This window comes from Cyanistes caeruleus, chromosome 27 (genome assembly GCF_971803275.1).
Source record: "Cyanistes caeruleus chromosome 27, bCyaCae1.hap1.1, whole genome shotgun sequence".
NCBI classification, from domain to species: Eukaryota; Metazoa; Chordata; class Aves; order Passeriformes; family Paridae; genus Cyanistes; species Cyanistes caeruleus.
Genome location: NC_141727.1, coordinates 1,397,899 through 1,424,084, shown reverse-complemented (window position 1 = coordinate 1,424,084; position 26,186 = coordinate 1,397,899). Strand labels below are relative to the sequence as shown.

Sequence of the window (26,186 nt, the reverse complement as noted above, 5' to 3'; positions counted from 1 at the left end):
CAGCCTGGAAGTTTGTACTAAACGTTTACAAGGGTTCAAAAAAGGGGTACAAAAAGGTCAATGCCACACTCATCTCTCCTCCTGGGGCAGCTGGTAAAGCACTGCCCCCCCAGCATCCCCCCTTTCTCAGCTGCCTGAAATGCTTGACACGGTTGAAGCCCAGTCTTCAGGTATCCATCACTGCTCAGCTCCGTGTGCTGGAGGAGCCTATCCAAAGGGAAAACCTCACTGGAGACAGCAGCAGCTGGAGACTAACAATACAAAATGCATCAGGGCTCTGGGTCTGGGCTGCTCCGTATGGAGAACGCCCAAAGTTGGTCCATGGAGACTCCTACAGCCATGGGAGTGACCTGAGGAGCAGCTCCCTGCCTGCCCTGAGCCTCCAGGAGCCAGGGCTGAGCAAGCAGGGATAGGGAAGGACCAGCAGGTGCCAGCCAGGGCTCGGGTCAGCCCCCATGCCAGGGCAGCAGGTTCACATGGGATAGTTGAGAACGACGTCTTGCTTGGCCAGTTCCAGCAACATGGGGTCATCGAAGAACTTGCTGATGCTCACGTCCTCACTGAGGCCCTGCAGGGTAACACAGCCAGGGTTATTCCCCACACAGCCACTGCCCAGAGAGCCCACTGAAAAGACCTTGAGTCCCACAGTAAGAGAAATTCTCAGCCTCCAAAAAAGGCATGAGGTGCTTCTCTGCAGTTTGAAGGCATCTAGCACCCCTCAGGAACCTGCAAACACGTGGTTTCTGCTGCTGAGCACATCTACCAGCTCACTGCCCCCCACAAGGGAGCTTGATTCCTCTGCAGCCCCTCCAGCCCCTCAGTCCAGCTCACTATGCCAGCATGGAAACCAGTTCCTGCTGTTTCTACTGGACCAGGGGACCAGGCCACTGAGGGCTCAGAGGGGCTGGGGAGGGAGCAGGGCTCAGCAGAGGCCACAGGATCCTGTTTTGGGCTGGAGTCACTGATGGGACCGACAGGTTCTCACAGCACAGGGGAAGTCCTGGAGCTTCAGGACATCAGACCACTCTGGGAACACAGAGGGGATGTGGCACACCCAAGGGACACCACTGCAACAGCCCAGCTGCTGGGACAGAGGGACACCACAGGGATTTGTCCCAGACGTACCTTCCTACGCCTGGTCTTGATCATGAACTCCCTGGCCAGGTGTGGGGCTGGCTGCGGCTCCAGCGGCCGGATGACGATGCTCTTGTCCAAGGGATCACCAGGCACAATCTGAAACACAGGGCCAGGATGTGAGTGTGATGTTTGGGCTGGTTCAACCTCCTGGGGATCCCAACTGCAACAGGAAACATCCCTGGCTCCCCCAGACACCCCAACATCCTGTCTGCTCTCCTGGCACACAAACTCACATCACTGCTGGTGATGATGCCTGTGAGAAGTGAGTAACACAGTGCTGAAAACTCAAGCCAAGGACATGTCCCAAGAACAGGTCCCTTCCCCAGGGAGTACTGCAAGACCCCAAAACACCTCCTAACAGAACAACCCATGCAAGTACTGGTCAGCACAACCCCCTCCACAAACCAGGCATGCTTATTGTTTCAGAGCTGAGCCTTGGGCTTCAAAACATCAACCTTGAGGCCAAGGCTCAGACTGCAGCTGCTGCTCTCATGGAGCTGTACCCCAAACCACTGTGCACCTCACAGCTGTGGCTCCCACAGGACCTGATCTGCCCCAAACACAGAAGTGGCAAGAGAACAGTGTTTTGTCCCAACCTTTGTTTCCTACAGGTTTAAAACATCACCTCTGAGAGGCAAAGCTGAAGTGTGGCACAGATCAAAGTTCCTAAGGCAGATCACTGAGTCTGAGCACACCAAGTCTTCTTCTGCCCAGGCTGCAGAGCATGAAGTGGACCCAACCAGGTTCCCTCTTCCCAAGGGGATGTCCTCTTCCCAGGCACTGCAGGACCCTGACACTCAGCTAGCAGCAGCTTCCAGGGCTCACAAGGACTGGGAGTGATGTGACTTGGAACAAAGCCCTGGCAGACATGGAACAGCTGGTGCACAAAGCCTCCCCACGATCCTCTGAGAATGTTCTCCAGAGCTTTCCTGCTCTGTTGGAGCTGTGGCACTTAGAGCACCAACCTGGTGCCTGATCCTACCTGTCCCTCTTCCCCATCTCCCCAGGGCATGGACTCACCTGCCAGTGGTGGAAGACAGAGAGAGAGAAGGCTTGTCCTTGTGTGTGGGTCCTCAAGTCTGTCTCAAACCCAAAGGAATCAATGGCTGGGATGAAGGCTTTGATGGTGTACAGGGGAGAGCCTGGGATCGGAGCATCCTGTGTCACATGGCCCCTGCAAATGTGTGAAAGGATCAGCACTCCTGTGTGTCACAGGATCATGGACTGGTCTGGCTGGGAAGTGACCTTGAACCCCACAGTTCTACCCTCTCTACCATGGGCAGGGACACCTCCCACTATCCCAGGTTGCTCCAAGCCATGTCTAACCTGGCCTTGGACATTTGCAGGGGTGGGGCAACCACAGCTTCTCTGGGCAACCTGTGCCAGGGCCGCTCCACCTTCACAGCCAAGAATTTCTTTCCAATATCCCATCTAACCCTGTTCTTTGGCAGTGGAAAGCCATTCCTCCTTGTCCTGGCACCCCAGGCCCATGTCCAGCTCTCTTGGAGCCCCTTTAGGCATCAGAAGGGGCTCTAAGTTTTCCCTGGAGCCTTCTCCAGGCTGAACCATTCCAGATCTCCCAACCCATTTTTACAGGGAAGTCACTCCAGCCCCCTGAGCATCTTCCCAGCCTCTGGAGCCACTGAAGGAGGTCCCAGTCCTTCCTGTGCTGGGGCCCCAGGGCTGAGCACAGTGCTTTTTGTACATTCTCCTCTCTGACACTCAGAAAGAACCAGGCACAACCCAGAGGCTGTGTGTGATCCTGAACATCCCTGCCCGCACTGCTCGGGGCCAGGATCAGTCATGAAGCTCCCAACTGTCACTTCATGCAGACTTCACCCTCTGCACCAGTGCCAGGACTGTGGAATTCTCCAACAGCCAGATCCCAACGCTGCTGCTTTGCAAACCCCCACTGCTGGCAGTGAAGCAGCTCACCTGCGCCGGGCCAGCACCGTGTACACGGCAGACACGCAGTCGGCAGGAGCCTGAACCTCCACGAAGTAGTAGGGCTCCATCAGGCGAGGGGTGGCCTGTGAGGGGACAGGGATATGAGCCACTGAGCCTCCCACAGCACCAGCACAGCTCAAGTTCTCTGGTCAAACCCAGTGTGTGATGAGATTACAGGGTTCCCGCTGCCCCATGGCTGCCCAAACCAACATCACAAACACTGAAAGGACCTTTTCTCCCTCTGGGCATGAGTCACACGCCTCCCTCCCCCCATGCCCACCCTTCCCAGCAAGCCCAGCGGAAGCAAGAAGGGGAGAGCGAGCAGATGCACACCAGCTTCCATCCAGGCTGGAACGTGGGCCTGTAGGATTTGTGTGCCAGCCACAAGGGCACTGCAGACATGGATGGGTGAATGAGCTGCCGTGCACCCACATCCCCAGGGCAGGTGTGTGGGGCTCAGCCCAGCACACAGAGACCCTCACCATGAGGAAGGCGGAGTACACGACCCTGCGGGCCGTGGGGATGATCTGCCCTCCACCCCGGTGCAAGGGCTCCTGAGCAATCACCGCGTCCAGGATCTTGAACTTCACATTGCGGATCACTGCCAAGGGAGAAATGACAGCCAGTGACCCCAGGGGACGTTCTCTGCCAGCACCAACCACATCCCCAAATGCCCAAACGCCCAGAGCCACCAGCAGTTCTCCTAAATTTAATTCCAGCAGGGAATGCATGACCACGTCATAACCCTGCATATCACAGAACCATGGAATGATTCGGGTTGGAAGCAGCCTTAAAGCTGATGCAGTCCGACTCCTTGCCATGGGCAGGGACACCTTTCACTAGCCCAGGCTGCTCCAAGCCCTGCCCAGCCTGGAACACCTGAATGCTTAGAGATGGAAGAGTTTAATCAATTTCATGATCTCAATTTCCCCACAAGTCCTTACATTCATCACAGAGGGGCCCTTCCCTGGTCCCCCACTGGAAGCCCTGCACGATGCTGTCCTTCACCGAGCCCAGCAGAGACTTGTCTACCTAGAGACAGACAGACAGACAGACAGACAGACAGACAGCTTCAGAGACTATGCCTCATCACACCCAGTGCTTATGTAACACCCAGTGCTTAAAAGCTGTTTCCAAAAGAGCAGCAGTGTCCATCCCTCCCTCTCACAGCTCAAGAGTATCAGCACTATATAATTTCTAGAGCACTATAAATTAAGAGTCCATGTTTTGGTGATCTTGAAAGGCAAGGACACTAGTTGCAAATTTTGGCAAGTTGAGGACATTGGCCCAAACAGCAACACCTGAAAAATAATAGGTGACCTGGTAACCAGTGTAGGATCATTGTGGGGAAAGTGCAGCAGGTCTGAGCTGTGGCAAACAATCAGCACCCCCAAAGGCACCAGGGTCTTGCTGTAAGTTCTGGGAGGAGTGGGCACCTCCTGGCACCATGGGACAAAGGTCTCACTGAAGAGTGGCCCCACTCCTCACCTCTGAGGGCAGTGTGTCATCTACCAGGATGTTTGGGCCAGTGGCGTCTGGCCCAAAGGCCCAGATGGAACGGGCAGCCAGTAAATCCCAGTCGTATTTGGTCTGGAAGAATTCACCCAGCTTCTTTCTGATAGAGAGAAAGGGAAGAAGCTTTAGGAAACAAGAATCTGACCTGCACTCATGATGTGTTTACAGCCCTGCTCCCTACAGGTACAAAACAATCTCAGCCAGAGATGCTCATGGACTGGCTGGCAGGAAAACCAAACCAGGATCCCTGCCTAGAGGCTGCTGCCTGATACTGTGCACCCTGCAGATCCCAGCATTCCCTTTTCCCCAGTTATTTTACTTCCAGCTGGATTCCTGCTCTCCTAGATCATACCTGTTCCATGTTATCTGCACCACTTCGTTCTCAATGTCCTCTGCCAGTCCCTTCTCCAGGGGCTCAGCAATCATCGTGATCTTGTTCCTGAGGAGGGACAGACACCATCAGCCACAGTGATGGAAATGGGAGGAACTGAGGAGATGGCAGGGACTGGCAGCCCTGCACTGCAAGAAAGACATGGAGGGGCTGGGATGTGTCCAGGGAAGGGAAAGGAACTGGGGAAGGGTCTGGAGCACCAGGAGCAGCTGAGGGAGCTGGGGGAACCAGCCTGGAGGCTCAGGGGGACCTTCTGGCTCTGCCCAACCCCCTGACAGGAGGGTGCAGCCAGGGGTGGAGGTCAGACTCTGCTCCCAGGGAACAAAGGACAGGATGAGAGGAAGCAGCCTCAAGTTGAGCCAGAGGAGGTTTAGGTGAGCTATTAGTGAAAATTTCTACACAGAGAAGGTTGTAAAGGCCTGGCACAGTTGCCCAGGGCAGTGGTGGACTCATCATCCCTGCAACTGTTCATAAAACATGTGGATGTGCAGACACTGTTTACACTTGTAAACATGGTTTAGTGGTGAACATGGCAGTGCTGCTGGGTTGGATTTTTTTTAAGGTCTTTTCCAATCTTAATAACTCCACAATTGTGTGATTCTCTGACTGTGCCCAGCTTGGATGCAGTTGGGTTGATGAAGCCACCTGCATCCACTGCTGTTCCTGTGTCCTTGTGAACACAGCCCAAGTGCTCAGCTACTGCTCCCTGAAGGAGGCAGCTGAGGGACAGCGTGGCTCCAGCCCTCCTGTCCCACACCCAGCCCCTGTCCAAGGCTGCAGGAGGGAGCCCATGGGCCAGGCCAAGTGCCTCTGGGAGCTGTCTGATAGACCAGATGCTGCCTCAGACAACCCCCAGTGCCTGAAATCTGTCCCCAGCACAGGTCATTCCATGTACCCAGGTCAAAGCCTGACCTAAGACTGGGAACAACCTGGTCTGGTGGAAACTGTCCCTGCCCACAAGAGGGCTTGGAGCTGGATTGTCTTCAAGGTTACTTCCAACCCAAACCATCCTGTGATTCTGTGAAGACTGGAAGGTCTCTGTTTCCAGAAATAAGGCTGCCAAACATGCGAGATTGTCTCAGAATAAAGGAAGGCAAGAAGAACCAGAAACCACAGGGGAGCCAACTTCAGCAGATTGTGATTTCTCTGAGGATTCAGGTATGAGAACACCCCATGCACACAGATCTCCCCCATGTTCCCTCTCAGGCCTCCCTCTTCCAGTCACATGCACTGTGAGGTGCTGGAGGAGGGAGATGAGAGCAGCAAGGCTCCAGGGCATCACCGTGAAGAACATATCCAGGATTACATATGGATAAGAGAAGACATAGCTCTTGTTCAGGAAATTGTTGGGGGAGTTACTGAAGGCAGCACTGGGCTCTTTGGCACCTGCTCCAGGATCCCAGAACACCTCTCAGAACTGCTGAGAAGGTGTGACACTTAAGGAAAAAGGAAGATGTGGATCTGTCTTTATTCTCTCATTCTCAGAGCTCCTACACAGCACAGAACATCCTTGGGATTCTGGTGTGTTCCTGAGGAGTTCAGGTCAATTCATGCCTCATTCAGGCATGTGCCACTCGGTGAACAGCCAGTGGGAACAGCCCCCATGGAGGGGATGGACCCTCCCTCTGCCCCCTCCCATGCCCAGCTTGCCCATGGCCCTTACTTCTTGTTGGGTGTCTCAGCAAAACACTTCAGGGAGGATGTTTCTACCACTGTCTCACAGAATGTCACCACTGGATCAGCCACCTAAAAGAACAAAAGATTTGTAACATTTCCAGTATTTTTTTGTTTGTAAAAAGACTGTTTGAAAGCTCTGAACACCTACAAGTTAAAACTGATTCAACTGGCAGTGTCTTAACCAAGGTTGTGCCTGAAGCACTGAGGCTTTCAAATGAGACAGAAAAATTTAAATCCAATTCCAGGTATGAAAAATTCTGCTCAATTTATTTATTTGATGCTAGCCAGGCAATGGCTGAAGCCCATGGGAAGGCTGGAATATGTAAAACCCCTCTCCAAGCCAAAGTGCAGTGTCTCAGTCCCACTGGTGTGACAGTCAGGCTGTAAGAGGCCCTTTTATACCCTAACAGCATTTTTCCTTTACTTTTACAGGAATGTGACAAAATCCATGCTGTATGTTCAGGTAAGTTCTTTTTCTCATCCTTCTGAGAGAGGAACCAAACCTGTCCAGGGTTTGCAGAGGGGGAAATCCCTCTGTCATTGCCTCACCTTGATGTCAATCTCTGAATACATCTTCCGCAGATCATGCATCACACAGTCCAGGTACAGCTCTCCTGTTCCCAGGATCACGTGCTCCCCAGACTCCTCCACCTGGAACAGAGGACAGGGATTCAGCTGGCAGCCCCCCTGCTCACAGCTCCTGCCTTCCAGGCTCCTACTCAAGCCTGAGGAAGGATCAGCCTGAAATACACTTGTTAAGAGTCAGAACACCCCACAGCCTTTTCCAGGAGGAAGTGCTGCTGGGCTCTGCAGAAAGCTGCTTCCCTGGCACAGCAGGGTGTGTGTTTTTCTGCTGAATTTACACTTTTCTGCTGTTTCTACATAATATATGAGATCAACTGGAACAGCATGAAAAGACCCAAAACAAACATAACAACCTAAGGTAACAAACCTGATTATTTTGAAGATCAGCCCAGAGGCTGGCCCCCAGCACTGGCTGGAAACAGCCACACACACACAAATCACATAACAGTTAAGGCAGGAAGGGACCTCTGGAAATCCTGTAATCCAACTGCCCCCAGCAGTACCTTAGTTGTAAGTGAGGGGTAGCTCTTGTTGACTTTGCGGAGACCATCCAACATTTTGGGGAGCTCTGAGGGGTTGACTGGCTCCACAGCTATTTTGATAACAGATGTGGTGTTGAACTTCAAGGGACGGAAGATCTGAGCCTGGAATCAGAGAGGACAAAGAGCTGAAACTGCACCCCTACACGTCCTCAGGGTTAGACACAGCTTGTGAAGCTCTTCTCTTTCCCTCAGTGGCTCTTGTGCCCTGGCACCATGTCAGACAGGGATTCTTTAGCCTCACCATGGGAGCAAACAGGGATTCTTTAACCCCACCAGGTGAGTCTTTGGGCTGTATCCCATCACCCTGCCTCCCTGGAAGGCTGAGCAATGCCAGCCAGGCACGGTACCTCCTCATTGCCCCGAGGCTCCGTCACAGTCGCCGTCTTCACTATGGGCTGGTCCACGCCCTCGATCAGCACCCAGTTGCCAGCAGGCACCCTGTTAACCTCAATGTGATACCTGAAAGGCAGGAGAGCACCACTGCAGCCTCAGGCCTTCCAGCACCTTCCTCCTCCTTCTCTCTGGCAGCTCTCCCTCACTCCCAGTCCCTCACCTGACTCCAGGTGACTCCCCTCCCAACGAGCACATTGCCAGAGCTTTCCGTACCTTGCAACTGAGATCCAGAGGCGTCCAACGGTGCAGATCTGGGAATCCTCCTCATCTTCCAGGGTATAGTTCTCCCCAAGGACCTTCACAGGCTGCCCAGCGTGGATGGTGCCACTGAGCACCCTGCCAAAGGCGTGGAACTGGACACCATCATCAGTGCTGTACATTTTGGTTGTGTGACACATCAAGGGACCCTTCCCGTGACACAGAGACAGAAATGAGCTTCTTTCAAAACATAGTCAAGAAACAGACACAGACCTGGCAAGACTGGACTTCAATGATCCTTGTGGATCTCTTCCAACTCAGAATATTCTATGTTGTGGATAAAAGGGATCAACGGGCTGGAATTTAGAAATAATGGTTTTGATTTGTCAAGTCCTTCAGCTCCTGCCATTGGAAGCCCTACATCTCCTTGCCCTGTATGGAAAGCCCTGGAATGACTGTGGTGGACTGTTCTGGAGCTCCTGTCCTTACTCTTGTAGAGCAGCAAATGATGGCTGGGACAAGGCCACGAGAAAAAATGTCACCTGCTGTCCTGCAACCTGCTCAGGGCAGAGCACCTGAGCCCCCCAGGATCACAGCTTCCAGTGCCACAAGGTGACTCCACACTGGCAATGTGGTGACAGCCACCATTGTGGAGTTTTATGTGAATAATCACAACTCATTAAAAAAAGAGATTAACTTTCTCTGCAGACATCAAAGCCAAAGTCACAGGCAAATTTCTCACTCAGCTGCTGGCGTTGGTGGCTCCAGACAACTCCAAATGACAGCTCAGTGCAAGCTGTTGGAGGAGGAAGGGTTTGCAGGGCTGGGAGAGGAAAGGTGCTGACTAACTAACACAGGGTTATTTTTATCAGCACCGTGCAGTTTTTTAGAGTTTGAAGAGAGAATCAAACTTCAAGGAAAAGGGACAAAAAGACTGCAAAAGGACACAAACCCACCCTGCAGCTCCCACATGCTCTGGAGTCCTGACCTAGTCCTGCTCTTCTCTGAACATTGTGAAACAATTCCCTCTCTCCAGGGCTGCCCTGGCAGGCAGCTGAAGCTCCTTGGAGTGAAGAGATTTGTTCCAGTGTTGGATGAGAAGCTACAGAGTGCTGCAAGTCAAATCTGTGCAGAGAGCTGGCTGGGAGGCAGCTGCCCTGGCAGGGCAGGGGGAACAGAGCCTGTTTGCCTTGGATTTGCACACTCAGAACAAACACAGGAGTTTCCTTACGTCAGGGTCGCACTCGCTCATGGCCTCCCCCAGGTCGGAGTCGACACCACCGGTGTAGGTGTGCTCAATTTTTGTCTTGGCCCCCACTTTTGGGGAGGGAATGTGCTGCACACACATGTCCACAAAGCCTGGAATAGGAACACTTGGTGAGGACAGGGTTAATCAGTGTGGAGGAAAGAAACAGACTTGATAAACACAAGGTAAAGCCATGGTGACTGCAGCACCCAGAGCAGCAGGGGAGAGGTGAGCAGCATCTCAGGCTGTCCCGTGGGCTGGTGGGGTCATAGTTTAGATTTGGGAAATTGAGCAGGATCTGTGCAAGTTAGCACTCCTTGGCCAAAATATAACCCTCAACTCTTGGTATGAGGTACTGGGGATATATGGATTGTGGAGGGAAAGATAAACAATTTGTACCTGTGAACTCCCCAAAGAACTTCTTGCAGACGAGCCGCAGGAGGGGCCGGATGTTCAGTTTCAATTCCTCTTTGGTCAGGTGGATGCCAAGTTCATCCAGAGTCCTGGGCAGGGTTGTGTCCACATCCCCCACCACCTGCAAGACAACAAGTCTCACTCTCAGGTTCACTGTGGGGGTCCCAGCCAGGAGCTCCCCAGTGCAGCATCACACACCAGCCACCACCCGCAGGGCTCTGGACCTGCACTGGTTCAGAGCTCACACAAGAGGCAGATGGGTCAGATCACAGAATCATGCAATCATTATAGCTGGAAAAAGCTCTCTAAGATCATTGAGACCAACCATTCTCTCAGCACTGCCAAGGCCACCACTAAATCATGTTAGTCCCCAGGTGTCACATTTACTTGGCTTTTAAACCTGTCCAGGCATGGTGACTCCACCACTGCCCTGGGCAGCTATGGCAGGGCTGTACAATCCTTTGGGGGAAGAAATGTTCCCTAATCTCTAACCTAAACCTGTCCCTGCACAACCTGAGGCCACTTCCTCTCCTCCTGTCCCTGTTCCCTTGGAGCAGAGCCCGACCCTCCCACCAGCTGCCCCCTCCTGTCAGCGAGTTGTAGAAAGCAAGAAGGTCCCCCCTGAGCCTCCTGTTCTCCAGGCTGAGCCTCACCCCCTCAACTCCTCCTCATCTGACTTGTACTCCAAATCTTTACTCCACATCCAAGCACTGTCACTTGGCTGCTATCAGAGCAAGGACTGTTCTATTCACTGCAAATACAGCTCTGCATTTTCAAGAAATAATGATTATTCTGCACCCCCAAGCCTACCCTGTGCAGATCCCACTGCAGAATGGGACAGGACCAGACCCACCAGCCACCACCCAGTGCCCAGCCCCAGCTGCTCCTGCCTGGAGTCGTGGGAGAGAGAATGACCCATCACAGACCTGAGCCAAGATCTTGTACAGGGGCTCCAGAATGAACTCCACAAAGCTGCGCTGGGAACTGCTCGTCGGGGCCTTTTTGGTGAACTTGCGGCTGTTGGGAGTCCAGAGAGGTGAGGAGCAAGAACTGCAGCCTGCCAGCACCCCTACACAGCCTCTGCTCCTCCCCTTCTCCCTCCCAGCCCCCTGGGAAGCTCTCAGGGACACATGGGCCAGGCTTACTCCAAATGAAGGCCAGAGGAGCCTCTCTGCTCCTTCTTGTGCGATTCAGAAGGACCATGGGGACTCACATTAGGCAAGAGGCCTGACTCAACCCTTCCCAGATATACTCCACCACAGGATCATGGGATCAGGAATGACCTTGGGTGGTCATCTAGTCCACATTTTACAGGGAAAGGAGGTAAAAACCCAGGAATAAAGCAACAGACATTTGAAGAGGGTTCTTACGTCTTTGGGTTGAAGTAGATGTCGCCCCAAAGCCTCTTTGCAAACTCCTGGTAATTGATGTCTCCTAAAGGAAAAAGCAAATTAAAACTCTCAGATGTCACTACTTTTCTCTTAGCTTAGGAATCTTTATTTTTTGGCTTTTAAACAAGCCTGAGGATTCAATTTAATGAACTCATGCTGATGAGTGAATGCCTCATCCCAATTCTGAGTGAAAGATTAAGCGCTATCCTGGGGAGAACAGGCAGAGATGAGCAGCAAGAGGCCACCGGGGATGTCCCCAGCAGCCCAGGGACACTGCAGTTCACAGACTGACTTCCCTGGAACACTCCAGCCCTCTGCTCCCCACGGGGTCAGCGCTGAGGAGTGCTGCAGGAACACAACCACATCTGCTGCACTTCCAAATGGGAATGCTGTGACTGCTGCTGCAGTGCCAAGGTGCTGGAATGGCCTCCACCCCTCGACCCTGCAGGCTCAGCACCAGCATTTTCTGCCCTGCTGAACATCTCCAGGTTCCTTTCTCTTTCTCAGGAAGCAAACAGCTAAACACCCAGTGCTGAAGGTCCAGTGCAGTGCTGGCTGTCATGGTGAATTTACAAATACCAGGATACGATGAGAACCTACAGCAGGTTCCAAACAAGCTTTTGCTGTGGGCAGATGTGTGAGCACAAGGAATTTCCTGGTGGATGCAGTCTGGACACTGATGCTGCTCTAACTCCTGTTAGCTGACACATGGTGGCTGCACATACAATTCCTGGTGATTTGAATCCACCATTCCCAACTCCAAGCACCCATTTAGCTCCTGCCTTCCCCACCTGGTTGGCATCTCCTGCCAACTGTGCTGTCCTCAGCCCCCAATGAAGGGTCTCACCCCAGCAGGTTCTGAGTTAATGCTGTGACACTCGGGGAGTTCATTTATTGCTCCAAACTCTCAGAACACGTGACAGTCCTGACACCATCAGTCCCTGACCTCTACAACTTCATCCTCCCTCAGGCCAAGTTCTCTGCAAGAGCTGGCCCAGCTGCTTTACAACCTCCTTCTTCCCCTGCTCTTGGCTCCTACAGATCCCCAAATTCCCCAGTGGGGGACTTCAAAAACCTGGGCTGTGCAGCTGCTAATGCCAGCACAGAGCCCGCTGCTCCACGCGGCAGATTGCCTTGAGTGGGCACCTGGGGAGCAGAAAATTAAATCCAAGCCAGAAAAAGAGAGTTTCTTAAAAAAGAAAGAGGGCAAGAGTGCAAAACCTTGTGGGCAAAGCTTGTGCCCAGCTGCAGCTGAGTCTTGGACTTTTGGGAAAAGGCAGGAAGAGCTTAACTGCTTCACTCCTGAGCTGCTGACAAGGAGCAGAACACACACACACACACACACACACACCTGCCTCCAACTGCTTGTTATTTCTGCTTAGGGTATGAAAAGAATCTTGGCTTCTGACTCAAGAAACATTTATCAGGAGAAAATATCTTGCTAAAACTGTGTTTCTGCTTTTTAACCCCCGAGGCTCAGCTGTGCAGCACCACTCAACTCTCAGCAATTTCAGAACACAAACACTGGCCATGTGCAGGGGAAGCTGAACGGCTTAGAAAACCTCCACAAGAAAGGTTGGGAAATGAGATGTTGAAGTGCACCAGGTTTCTGGCTAATCCTCACCATATGTGTCTGCATAAATCTTTGCAAAAGACCCCAGTGTGAAGCAGATGCTGTATTGAGAGCTGGAGAAACACACATTCCCCAGAAGGGGAGACAGCACGAGGTTCTCATCGGTGGAATACATGCTGAGAGGAGAAAAATAAAACCAAATCAATGTTATGAACCAAAGAAGACACTTCTACCCACTTCCCACACCCTACAGCAGTGACAGGCAAGGAGCCTGCATTGCCAAAAAGCATCTTTAAACAGGCTGCAGCTTGCTTGCCATCAGAATCTCAGGGTCAGGAACATTTTCTGCCTATAAACTTCAAAGCATTAATGCAAAGATTTAAAGATCCTAGAACTAAAAAGTTACCAACACAAATGCTTCAGATTTTTTATCTGGGATAACTTTTCTTCCCCTAAAAAAGCAGCCAAGTTGGTCAACCAAGGAGAAGATAATATAGGGATATTATTTAATCCAGACAGGTTTAATGAGCTCACAGCCTTGCTAGGCAAGGTGAATTACCCTGCTCCCAGCTGCCTGATGCCAGCACACATTGAACAGAGACATGCCAGGGAGCCTGTGTGCAAATCCACACACACCTGAAGGGCAGAATGCTGTTGCAAAATCCCTGGATGCAGAAGAACCCACAGAAACAATGCATGGCTACTAAACTGTCCCTCCCTTTCCTGAGCAGGGCTGGCAAGGAGACTGGACTGTGTCAGCATCATAATCCTTGTTTAGGAGTTGAGACAGCAAATCCTCTTTTAGTTTTGTAGCAAGTATTTAGGAGCTCTGACACATCTCAACCTCCAATTTGGGATACAACCTGGATCATTTCACTGTACTTGAAACATTTGGGAACACAAATTCCCTGCTCTGGTCATATGTCCACTTTCTCTATTTTTTAATGGAGGAAAAAATGAAATGGCGTGGGGGAAATGAAATCCCCTGGAGTTTGCCAAGAAGAGCCAATCCTGCTTAATTCAATGTTTTAGCTGAGATCAACTTCCACTGGTTCTTCCTGGCCCATTTTCTATGACTCAACACATCAAGAGACAAACTGCTGAGTTTTCAGGCACATGCAGGGCTCACAAAGAGCCATGGGACACGGACAGCAAGGATGAACAATGCATCACCCCAAGCACCCTCACCTGATCAGACCATTAACTTCATCTACGATGTGTCTGAGTTTGTAATAAGCGTCTGTGGGAGGAAGTTTCAGCTCCAGGATGAGTCTGTCGATCTTGTTGATGCACACAGTCACTGCCAGCCTCTCCTGCACCGCGTGCTTGATCAGCCTCTCCGTGTTCAGCATCACCTGCGGGCAGCAGCGAGCTCAGAGCCCCAGGAAAGCCTTCACAAAATGCTCTCTGGGGCGTGAGAGGCAACCAGTGACCCCTACTCTGCTGCTAGGCTGCAGAAAAGCCCAAACTCAGTAACCAGCAATCAGCTAATCCCCCTGAAATTCAGAAATAGGTACTAACCCAAGCAAATTCCTTGAACCCAACCCTATGGACATCTCTGATATAAATAACCTGCTTGGTTTTAGGTATCATTGGGATGGAGCTGCACACAAGTCAGATAATCAGCCTACGGGCCACAGCATCACATCAGCCTGGTCACAGCAGCCAGAGGCTTGGCTGCCTGTTCACATGGAAAACACCCTCACTTCCCAAACTGTCCTCCAAAAACCCTTCACCCCAGAGAGCTGAACCCATCCCAGGCCTTCATGCTAAGGCAGGAGCACAGACTCCAGAGGGAGGGGTGCAAGCCCCAGAACGCAGCACTCACCCCCTCGGCCGCATCGATGAAGAGCACGACGCCATCCGAGATGCGAAGGCCGGCTGTCACCTCGTCAGAAAAATTCACATGACCTTCAAAACCACACAAAGGTGGGCAGTGAGAAACACAGTGAGCCCTCGTGCAGCAGCAGCACACAGGTGGGAAGCCGTGGGGCTCTGCAGCTTCCTCTGGTTGCTGGTAGCCAGAGAGGCAGAATGGAGATGGTTCCTCCTCAGATGGGGACCTGGCAGCAGCTGCCAGAGCTCCCCATAGGGATTTAGCCTCAACTCTAATGCTGTTTTTTGAGAATGCAACAACTTGTTTAACAGGCACTTTTCCTCACATTTGTGACTGTTTTTCTTACAGCTCTGTGCACATACTTTGGGAAAAGGAGGAAGATTTCTTCTCAAAGACAACAGATGCCTCTCCCCCCAGCCTCCTCCTGTGCTCTAACCTCCCTCATCCTGAGCTGCAGCTCAGCAGATGTGTCCCAAGACCCTCTTCCTTAAAGTTGATCTGTGATTATGTTGTCTCCACAGAAGGCCTGAGGAACTTGCTGAGTCTCACTGTGCTGCAACAAGCAGGGTCCCACTGCACATGGCAATACCTGGGAAAGGAAATTCTACCTGTGCTGCTTGAGTGAAACACCTCTTCAGCCTCACCAGACCTCAATCAGGCCAGCTAATCACAAACATGAGCCTGACTTGTCCCTGCCCATGGCAGGGGGTTGGAACTAGATGGACTTTAAGGTCACTTCACCCCAAACCATCCTGGGTGATTATGGGTCACTACTGCTGGAAGTGACTTCACAGGAACGAACTCAACTGAAGGCTCAGGACTAGGCTGGAATCAGCTATAAAAAGTACAAAACAAAGCTAAGTGCATCCCACAGCAGGATTTTCAGGACTGCACAATCACCTGGAGTGTCAATGATGTTGAAGAGGAAAGACTTTCCTTTGGTGTCTGGCAGAACAATCGTCACTGGGGTGCTCTTGATCCCCACCCCCCTCTGAAACACAGGAAACCAGAATAAAGCAAAAATAAACAAAAGGATCACCATGTACAGATGTAGAAGATCAAGGAAAAATCAGAAAGATGGAAAGAAACATTCATCCTGGAAGAGAGTAATAACCTCAGATCACAGAAGTACTCAGCCCAGCTCTCCCATCTGTACTGGTCAGACTGGTGAGCCACAGCTGCACCCTACACATCTGATTTCAGCTGAGGAGGTACTACAGGCAGTACCTGAGACAGAATGTGGGTGTTTGTTTGTGCTTTCACCCTCTGCTGCCAACAAGCTACATCTCAAAGCACAAGATTTGATCAGAGAGTATGAAGTAGAACATTGAGAGGAGAAAAAATAATGCTTCAAAGGATTGTTCTGGACATGACACAAAATAACATTCCCACTCATGCCCAACCACATGGAGTCAGAGCTAAAGAAAATAAGGAGAAGTGTATTTATTTTGAAATATTTTTTTTCTCATCTACCACTGCTGCAAACCCCATCTCCTTTTTCTCTCAAAGGAAGTAAGAATTACGCCCAGACTGAGGTGACCCTGCTGTAGATTTAACATTACACAGGTTATAAAATCATGCATGAAGATGAGGGAAGGAAATTGGATCAGGAATCTTCCTGAGGGAATCAAGAGGAGCAGATTGTTTTATTGATAAAGAAAATAAGCAAAATATGGAAGGCACAGAAAGGCGTTAAAATGGACGAGGAAACTGCCTACAACAGCTGTGAGTAAAGCATGAGACAACTGGATAAAATCACTACAAGACCACTCACCTCCTGCTCTGTGAACAATATATCAGTGTAGCAGAGCTGCAAGGGCAAAACAAAAATCAGAGCATCACATTTTGGTATCAGATATTCAGTTTGAAGCAGGACACAATAACTCTATAATAATATAATCACTCTACATCACTAAGGTGACCAGTAAGGTACAGAAGCAGAATTAGGACTGAGCTCTGGCTTCCCAATCCTACATTGCAGTCACTCAACCACCTTGTCCCCATTCACAGACACCCTCCCTCAGGGTGCACAAGCCACCCTGCGTTCCCCAGAGCAGGAATTTCCCAGCAGCTCACTCACATCCTGATCATAGCGCTTCCGGATTTCTGGGTGCGTCTGTTCTATCAGGCAGTCAACAAAACACGTCTGGAAAAGAGCAGAGAAAGGAGGTGCCTCCCTTCAGACAGTCACAAACACAACCCCATCTCTCCAAAGGCAGCACAGAGCATGCTGAGCAGGTTATTATAAAACCTACAAAAAAATCTACAAATTTCACAGGGAAACATAGTGCCAGGACAAGGGGAAATGGCCTTAAGCTGGAAGAGGGCAGGGTTAGATGGGATATTGGGAAGAAATTCTTCCCCGTGAGGGTGGGCAGGCCCTGGCACAGGGTGCCCAGAGCAGCTGGGGCTGCCCCTGGATCCCTGGCAGTGCCCAAGGCCAGGCTGGACATTGGGGCTGGAGCAGCCTGGGACGGTGGGAGGTGTCCCTGCCATGGCAGAGGTGGCACTGGTTGGGCTTTATGGTCCATTCCATCCTTGGATTCTACAAATAAGTTCATGAGCAGGAGGAGCAGAAGGTGCTGCTGCAGAGAACCAGGGGGCAGGAGGGCTGACAAAGCAACAGACAGGTCCCCATCATTACTCCTGTATTTTGGATAGTCACCTTGCCGTGGTGCAGGTGCCCACACAGAGTCACATTCCGGATCAGCTCCGAGTTGTCCATCAGATCTGCCAGGAAACTGCAGGAACAAAACACAAAAGGCTGTTGGAGGCTTCTGCTGTGTCTAAGAAAAGCAGGTGCTGCTTTTCAGCTATACTTTCTATCCAAGGTGCCCCCTGAATCCTCGCCAAACTTTTATCCTGCCAGTGCCCTGCGGAGGAAGAATCCCACTTTCCAGATGGGGAGGACAAGAGAGTTGGAGTCCCAGACAGATGGCAGTGGGTGGGAGGATACGGAGCTGGTAAAGCTGCCAGCAATGGAATATTATTGAATATTTTTCTTCTTTTCTAGTCAGTACTGGAGCAAAAATCACATCCATGTACTCAGATGATGAAGCACTTCCACTCAAACCATGGCAGGCAGTCAGGTAAATTGTGGTGCTGGATAACAAGCACCCCATGGAGCTTTGAAAGCAACCAGGGGCTTCACAGACCATTAATTCTGATTTTCAACTCTTAAAACAGTGACATTTCAGGGACTCAAGGAATTAAGTCTTCTTCAAATCAGCAGCTGAGCTGGGTAATGATGAGCTGGTCACTTCTGGATGGATGCTGGCCAAAAGATAATTGAGATCCTAAATTACTGCCCCTAAAAATAATGGGAGGCTATAAAACATGCAGCCACTGCCAGAGGCCTGCAGAGAATAAATGCTATCAAATAATTTCCTTTTTAAACAGATTAAATTTTCACAATAGACTTCTTAATGTAAAACATTTTGATTAAGAACTAAAAAATAAAGCAATCAATAGCAACCCCGATTAAAACCTTCCTAATTGGTCTGAAAATAAGGCTAAATGCGAAATCAATACCAAGCTTGCAGGTTTCTGGCTACATCCCACAGGGAATTTCTCTTGGCCCAACCTCACGATTTTTATCAACAAACAGGAGGAAAATGAATTAATTACAAATGGAATGAGCAGAGCACACAGGGATCAGGGCAGTGGTGGATAATGCAGAGCCCAGGTCAGGGACTGAGCCAAAGCAAGGGCTGAGAAAAACCAGCCCCAGCAGCTCTTGGGCTCTGTCCCAGCTCTGCTGAACCCTCCAGGCACCAAGCACAGGCCTGGGAAGCTGGGGGAGCCCTGAGTGAACACCAGCTCCAGAAACATCCTCTCCCCTCTGGAAAGCACAATACTGGGTGCCAGGCAGAGGCACTGCTCACCACCAGGGAACTGCTGCTCAGCCACACCTGCTTCTGGGACCAGGAGACCTGGTACACCTGGAGATGAACATTTAAAACTGGGAAAAGCCCTGACAAGCCACAAAGTGGTGAGTGGAGAGATGAGCCCAAGGAGACTCCCACAGCTCCATCTGCTCATCCCAAAGAGAGACAACACACACACACACACACACACACACACACACACACACACAGTGCACATACAGGGACACAGACCCTCCACCCACCACAACATGCAGACGCTGCTCCAACATCAGACTTTTACCAGAAAAAGCAAAGGATGGTTTTTGTTCCACAGAAAAGTAGTTTGAGATATTACATCTCCAATTTTAAATGCATTTGGAATTTTTTCCAGGAGTTTTTCTCCCAGCCCTGGTATCCAAGAAGCTGCTTTGGGACACAACCAACAGACCCACCCAACACAGCAGCAGTGTCCTGCTGACTGCACAGCATTTACACTCTCCCAGCAGCACAGAAATTCCCAATGGAAACTGGAATAGATGGGACCTAATCTGAGACTGGGATCAACCCAAAACGTCCAAATATGATGTGTGCTACACACTGACCATGTGGATATTTAACAGGTTGCCCAGAGAAGCTGTGGCTGCTTCATCCCTGGAAGTGTCCAAGGCCAGGCTGGACACAGGGGCTTGGGGCAACCTGGGACAGTGGAAGGTGTCCCTGCCATGGCAGGGATGTGACTGGATGGGTTCTATGGTCCCTTGCAACCCAAGCCATTCCAAGAACATTTCCTGAGCCACAAGTTCTTGCTATGGAGATTGATCTCAGCCCTTGAGGTGAGATTCCCCTTTCGTGTCCAACCCTACCCTGTGCTGCTGGTGGGGAGGGAAAATGTCTGTGAAATGGTTCGTCCTGCACTTCCTCTTGTTTTGGGTACAGAACCTGGGAATTGGATGCTTTCAGGGCTGTACTGGGGTCAGTGAGACACCAAGCCAGAGACCCCAAATCTGCCTCCCCCAGCCCCATACTCACTCCATCTCGTAGACAGTGACGGGCAGTGTCTGCTCCATCAGGGAGAACTTCTTGGTTTTCACAGGTTTAATAATGGGCTCTGAAACAAGAGAAAGAACAACAAACTGTTCCCAGAGGCCCTGAAGCAGCAGGGTCAGGAATGGCCCCCAGGAATGGGCAGTTTTGCTGACAACCCCTCAATTTTCCAGCTGACAAATTCTCTCAGCTGTTTGTCAAAGCTGCAGGAGACGGTCACTACAGGGCCCTTCCAGCCGAACCAAAGGGATCAAAGGACAGCATTTCAAAGCATTTACTTTTCCCTTAAACAGCTTTCCCAACTCTGCTGATTCTTGTTTTTCCAAAGGTACGTTTGTTTAGATTTGAAAAAACCACAAGTGCCTGAATTTGCACACACCAGACAGAGTTTCTGAGGCTATCATAGCCTCCAAAGGGACAGGAGAGAAGGGAACATTATTTCCCCTTCCCAAGGATCAATTAAGAGCCTTCTCCTCCCTCCCCACTCACCAGTGAGTGGCTGTGTGTCCTCCTCCTGCACGATGGTCTCCACCTCAGGCCCATAGACCTCCTCTGCTGTGGGGTAGTACTTCTTGTCCTCGTGCAGCACCACCTCCATCCCGGGGTGCTCCTCGTCGTGCTCCCCCATGTCATCGTCATCGTCATCATCCTCCAGCTGCAACCAAGGCTCACCCTCAGCTGCTGTGGAGCCCCCCAAGGGGACAGGCCTGGGGTCACCCCCGAGCAAGGGACCCCCAGTGCAGCCCCAGCACCCACAGAGGTGCCCTGGGAGCAGCTCCTGGAGGAGCAGCACGGCTCTTCCCACAGCCCCTGCATCAGGAACAGCCCCGGGACTTGCAGGGACGCCGGCACAGGCAGCAACTCACACACAGCAACCCCACACAGCACAACGCAAGAACCACACCCGGGTAACACAACCCTACCCCACACAGACCAGCAGGAGACGGGAAGGGGCTCCCTCTGCTCCCCCCGTGTCCGTGGGATCTCGCTCTGCCTCTCCCCGCTCGGACCCGGCTCCCTGCGGCAGCCTCAGTTCCTCCTGAGGGGCTCCCGAAGGGACACGGACCGTGCACGGCACCGACACCAGAACCAGCCAAACCCAGCCCCAGCCGCAGGAGCTCCCACCGCGACCCCAGCGAGAACTCTGTCTTTCTCTTCACCTCAGGAACAGATTTTGTAAATTCTTTAAACACCAGAATTAAATTCCGAGCCTCGGGATTCAGACCCCAGCACTGACCAGTCTCACCAGACCCCTGAGGAGCAGCCGCGGGCCCGTCCCCGCTCAGGGTCCGGGGCAGGACGAGCCCCGCCGGCTCCGGGGGTCGCTGCCCCTCCTCCCCTCTCACCTCGTCCAGGTCTTTGGACTCTCGGCCCAGCTCGTCGTCGTCATCGTCCGAGTCCAGCTCGGGCCCGATGTAGTTCCCGAACTCGTCGTACAGGTCGGTGTCCATGCTGCGGGGCGGGAGGAGGCTCGGTGGGAGTCCAGAGACCGAGGAGCGCTGACCGAACCTCCTCAGGGACCGCGGCACCGGGGAGCCCGGCCTTGCCCTGCTCCAAGCCCCGTCGCTGTCTGAGGCCCCGGCCCGGCCCCGTTCTCCCTCACCCACCCGGCTCCGCTCCCGCCGCTGCTCTCGGCGCCGCCGCTGCCGAAGGCCCCCGGGCTGCCCTCACCGCCTGTCGCGACAGAGCGTCCCGCGCCACCGCCAGCGCCCGCCGGAGAAGCTCCGGGTGGCTCCGGGGCTGGGTCGGGCTCCGGGGCTGGGTCGGGCTCCGGAGCGTCCCGGGGACCGCGGGCCGAGCGGGGCAGCGCGGCGCGGCCGGGCCGGTTCTGTCAGGTGCGGCCGGGGCAGCCCCGGGGACCTTCCGCGGCCCCGGCGGCGGGAGCGCGACTGTCGCGATAGAGAGAGCGGCTCTCGCCCTGCTGTTCGTCACCCCGCGGGGCTGTCGCGACAGAGCGAGGGGCCCCGGGGCCGGCGGTGTGTCAAGGCCGGGGAGGCTTCGCGATAGGGGAGAGGTCCCCAGTTGCCATCCACGTGCGCGGCCTTTAGGCTGTCACAGTGGGGTCCGCCAGGCGGGACTGTCACGATACGATCGGGGCTGTGAGGCCAGTCCTGGCAGCGCTGTTGTGACAGAAGTGGCTCCTCGAAGCCATCGCGGGCTCGACAGGAGGGGTCCCTGTTCCCCCAGCCGGCCCCGGCCCCACGTCCCGCAGGTGGCGGCGGTGCCCGCCCGCGCTCCGGGGACGGACCTGGGGATGGACCCGGGGATTGACCCGGGGATGGGCCCGGGGATGGACCCGGGGATGGGCCCGGGGATGGACCCGGGGATGGGCCCGGCCGGAGCTCTCCCGGCGCTGGAGCGGGAGCTGCGGGCGGCGCTGGCGGAGGACGAGCGGCGGCAGCGGGAGGGCGAGGCCAAGCTGCGGGCGCTGCGCCAGGGCGTCCCCGACTACAGCCAGTTCAGGTCCGGGGCTCTGGGGACCCTCCCCAGGACACTGTCCCCTCCCCAGGACACTGTCACCTCTTCCCATTCCCACCCCCAGCCCCACGTCTCTCCCCACATCCCCAGGCCATGCTGGGAGTGCAGAAGCAGAGCGTGACTGTCCCCTGTGCTCTTCCCAGCCTGTTCCTGCTCCTGTCATTGCTCTGTCCGGGGGGTTGTGAGCAGGTTGGGATGGCAGGGAATGCTCCATGGGGCAGTGTTAGGCACTCCCAGTGCACTCCAAACTCCTGGATTGCCTGTGGATCCAGCCTGGTTTGATAACCAGGATCCATAGGTAGATGTAGAACTTAACCACACTTGAGAGGCATTCTGGGACCAGATCAAATTCCATTCATGGATTCATATCTGTCTCATTCCCCCATACCACTTGATCCCTGAGCAGCAGGAAAACACTTTCAAATGGCTTTCCCCCAAAATATCTTGCCAGTCCCTATGAAGGGATTCCTGAGGGATTTTAAGCTGGTTTATCCTTGTATTGGTAAGGGCCTGCTCCTCCAGCCTGTCCAGCCCCTCTGGGTGATCCATACAGCCCAAAGTCAGAAATTGGCTCAGAGAAGCAGCTTGAAGCCTCAGTGTTTTCTCTTGCCACATGTCCTTCCTGTCCCTGTTCCCTTTAGGGAGATTGTGCTGGCCTCACACCTGAAGCCCCTGGAGAAGAAGGACAGGCTGGGACAGAGGAGGAATGTGCTGTGGAATCCCTGTGCAGCCCTGGCCAAGACAGCACCTACCCACACTGTGGAGATCCCACAGGTGAGGGCGAGGCTGCCAGGACCATCCACAGCTGGAAATGACTTGGGAATCATCTGGGTGTTAATTGGAATGCAAGAGTTACTCAGGTCTCACTCTGGGTGCAAGCCAGCCCTTCTGGGCCCCTGGAATATCAGGGTTTGGATCAGCATGGGGTCAGGCTGGGCTCCTTCAGGAAGAGTCCACTCTATCCCTGTGGGAATGGACTGGCTGCACACCCTGGACCCAGAGCTCCCAGTGCCCCCATGGTGGCCAGGAACAGTCTGTGGGGGCTGTCTCTCCTGGCTGGGACCAGCTCCCAGCTCCAAACCCAGAGCCAGGGCTGTGCCCCAGGATCCTCCCCGGAGCAGCCTCCAGCTGCAGAGTCCCTGAGCACAGGCTTTGCCCATGGTTTAAGGATCATGGAAAAGGGCTGGGTTGGGTTAATCCTGACCGTGCCTGACAAGCTCTCTGAGTCCCTCAGTGGTGGGAAACAGGGACAGGACATTTTCTGTCCCAGTTGTTTGTGATTGGAGTCACCTCAGTCCTGCCCCTGCTGTGGGCTCTGTCCACACTGGAGTGTCCTGGTCACTGGATGTTTCCCATGGATGTTTCACATGACAAGGCAATTTTATGGATTGCCTTATAAACAATCCCAAGGATTGTTTATGGTGCTGGGTTTCATTGGCCTGTGTTTATTACAAGATCTTTTGCAACTCTCCTGAGTAGCATTGTGTTTCCTTGGACTGAGCAATGATCTCCCCAAGCAAATCCTGCTCCCAGTCCCATCAGCACCAGGCTCAGATCTCCAGAGCTTTTCCCCTCTGTGCTCAGCCCCAGCTGATGTCACTTGTTCCCTGGCTGTAGAAAAGCTGCACATTTGCCTCTTCCTTCAGCCTATGCATCAGTGACCCAGCAGGGATGGGCTCAGCAGTTAATTGGAGCTGGTATAAAACAGGATTTCCTTTACCTCAGCCTCTGCTCTGCCACAGACCCACCAATGCTGGGTGGTACCAGGCAGGGCATCTGCACGTCTTCTGGGATTTGCATCTCCCACCTTTTCTCTGCCACTCCCTGTTTTTTCCTTTCAGTGCTCAGTGTTCCCTGTCCTGATCTCCATGAGATCCCATCCCAGGCAATGCTGGTAGATCCAGAGTCTGACTCTGGTTGGGCTTGGGGTCACTCCACAACCATCTGTCTTCACACTGGGTGTTACATCTCATCCCCACTCCCCTTTTCCCCCTGGGGGTCCCTGGTTTCTTAGGGTTAAAGGCACCTGGCATTTCCTTGTCTTCCCCTTTTCCTCCTCAGCAGCTCCTCGAGCTGTCCCTGTAAAAACATCTCAGGGTTTGTGTCTGTGGGCTGATTGGTGTGAGGGGATCGAAGTCTTAAAGAGGGAGCTAAACAAAAGGATCTGAGTGTCTCCTTTCTCCTTCAGGAACTGGATCAGCTGCCTGGGACTGCTGCAGAATTTCACAGAGATTGGTGCAGATACTTGAAAAGTGGGACAGAGAAATACCAGTTTTTGCTGGAGCTCGGAGGGGAGGCCTTGGGCAGGATCTTCCAGGCTGATGTGGGCTTTGGTCTCCTGGGGGAATTCCTGACAGTGCTGGCAGAGAACATCCATCCCAGAGACAGAGCTGCCATCCTTCAGATCCTGCAGAGCCTGGCGGGCACCAAGCGCTTCGGGCTGAACGTGGCTCTCCTGAGCCAGGCGGAGAAGGAGAGCAGCCAGGATTTGTTCAGGAAGCTGCAGAGCAGGGATTGTCAGGCTGCTGGCCAGCCTGGTGGCCTGGCCAGCTGTGAGGCAGGGAGGGAAGCCCATCCCATGGAGACCCACTTGGAAAAGGAAACTGAGGAGGAGAGGACAGTGGTGGAGTTGATGAAGCGTTACCAGGTCAGCTGAGGGAGCAGGAACACCAGGATTGAGCAGAAACAGGGGAAAAGTGGCTTAAAAAAACCTCAAAGCTTGACTTTGGCATCACCCAAGTCACAAGTTCTGTACAAATAAAGTTTAGCTCTCAAGCTGTGGTGCTGTCATCTCTGAGCAGAGTGTCCTCATGGATGGGTATGGGAGAGTCTCTTGGGTAAGGAGAAAACCAAGGGAAAGAAAACATTGGGTGGTAGTTTTGCAGGAGAAACCCAAACCCAGATAGTCTCTTTCCTCTTCCACCCCATCCACAGTCACTGAGGGGTTTTAGGAGATGTTATGGATGACAGTGATGACTGTCAGGTCCATTTCTTCCCAAACCCAGTGCAGCAAATGGCAGAGTCACCCTGGCAGACTGGAACCACCTACTCCCACCTGCCCTGGAGAAACCACCAGGTACCTGATGGCAGGGCCCAGGTTCACCCCTGGGGCCTGGCACTGGCCTTTGTGGCACCACTTGAGGGGACATGTGTGTCCCTGCACTCTGCTGCAGTGCCATTCCTCCTGCCTTTGCACAGCTGAGGACAACTGAGGGCTGGAGACTACAACAAAAGAAGATCCTGGAGTTACCCAAGATTGGGATGGAGGATTTTGATGCCAGAACAGCCCTGGCACAGCAGCCACAGCTCTGGTGGGAACAGGCACGCTGCTTGAGTGGTGCCAAGGCTCAGGGTGAGGATGTCGAGGCTGGGAGCAGCCTGCTGCATCCCCACCTCTTGGGAAAGGCAAAATCCCTGGGGTTTGGAGGGAAGAAGTGCAGGAGAGAAATTCAGGAGAAATGCAGTGGAGCAGAGATTGTGTGAATGGTGACAGAGGATGGGGCTGTGAGACCCACCAGGACCCTTTCCAGGTCGGCCAGTTCTGGGACCTGAGCTGAGGGGCCAAGCAGGGTCTGTGAGGAGTAAACATGAGCTTCATCATCATCATCATTATCCTTGCCCATGTGGGCACTCAGTCAGGATCAGTGGGGAGGAAATATCATCATCATCATCAGCCTTGGCCACATGGGCACTGCAGAACCCATCCAGGCTGGAACATGATCCCCACAGGGCATTTGGGCACCCTGGACCATCCTCCCATTGGAAATTCCCGATGTTCTGGCCACCAACAGTCAAACACTGCCAAGTCTCTGCTCTCCCTCCCCTCAGGGCAGGGGTGGGACAGCAAGGACTGATGTGGGAAACTCCCTGTTTTGGCACAGCTCAGTAGGGACAGGCACAATTTGACAGTGCCAGGGTTTGCTGCAGGTGGGATTTCACACTGACAGGATTT

The 26,186-nt window shown here is 53.0% G+C and overlaps 2 protein-coding genes across 5 annotated transcripts; one reads left to right on the top strand and one right to left on the bottom strand.

Moving 5' to 3' along the window:
- Window positions 1–11: 11 nt before the first annotated feature.
- Window positions 12–23,016, bottom strand: EFTUD2 (elongation factor Tu GTP binding domain containing 2). Of its 4 annotated transcripts, none has more exons than XM_086864790.1 (28): window positions 22,898–23,016; window positions 21,103–21,208; window positions 20,246–20,411; window positions 19,742–19,820; window positions 17,512–17,587; window positions 16,927–16,992; window positions 16,621–16,656; window positions 15,747–15,837; window positions 14,838–14,920; window positions 14,198–14,364; window positions 13,061–13,185; window positions 11,416–11,479; window positions 10,972–11,062; window positions 10,031–10,166; window positions 9,617–9,744; window positions 8,401–8,594; window positions 8,142–8,253; window positions 7,756–7,896; window positions 7,217–7,318; window positions 6,654–6,736; window positions 4,952–5,038; window positions 4,573–4,699; window positions 4,029–4,116; window positions 3,567–3,685; window positions 3,073–3,167; window positions 2,158–2,311; window positions 1,126–1,233; window positions 12–568 (listed from the first exon to the last, which is right to left on the bottom strand). In XM_086864790.1, the coding sequence occupies exons 2-28, from the start codon at window positions 21,205–21,207 to the stop codon at window positions 473–475; spliced, it is 2,919 nt and encodes a 972-aa protein (XP_086720916.1). In that variant the 5' UTR covers window position 21,208; window positions 22,898–23,016; the 3' UTR covers window positions 12–472. The 4 variants fall into 4 exon arrangements, with proteins under 4 accessions (XP_086720916.1, XP_086720915.1, XP_086720918.1 ...); XM_086864789.1 differs by lacking the exon at window positions 22,898–23,016 and adding an exon at window positions 22,623–22,840; XM_086864792.1 differs by lacking the exon at window positions 22,898–23,016 and adding an exon at window positions 21,428–21,604.
- DNAAF19 (dynein axonemal assembly factor 19) lies at window positions 21,586–25,031 on the top strand. Its single transcript, XM_023942558.2, has 3 exons — window positions 21,586–22,219; window positions 22,876–23,008; window positions 24,423–25,031. Exons 1-3 carry the CDS (start codon window positions 22,011–22,013, stop codon window positions 24,888–24,890), a joined length of 810 nt encoding a protein of 269 aa, XP_023798326.2. The 5' UTR covers window positions 21,586–22,010; the 3' UTR covers window positions 24,891–25,031.
- Window positions 25,032–26,186: the final 1,155 nt, after the last annotated feature.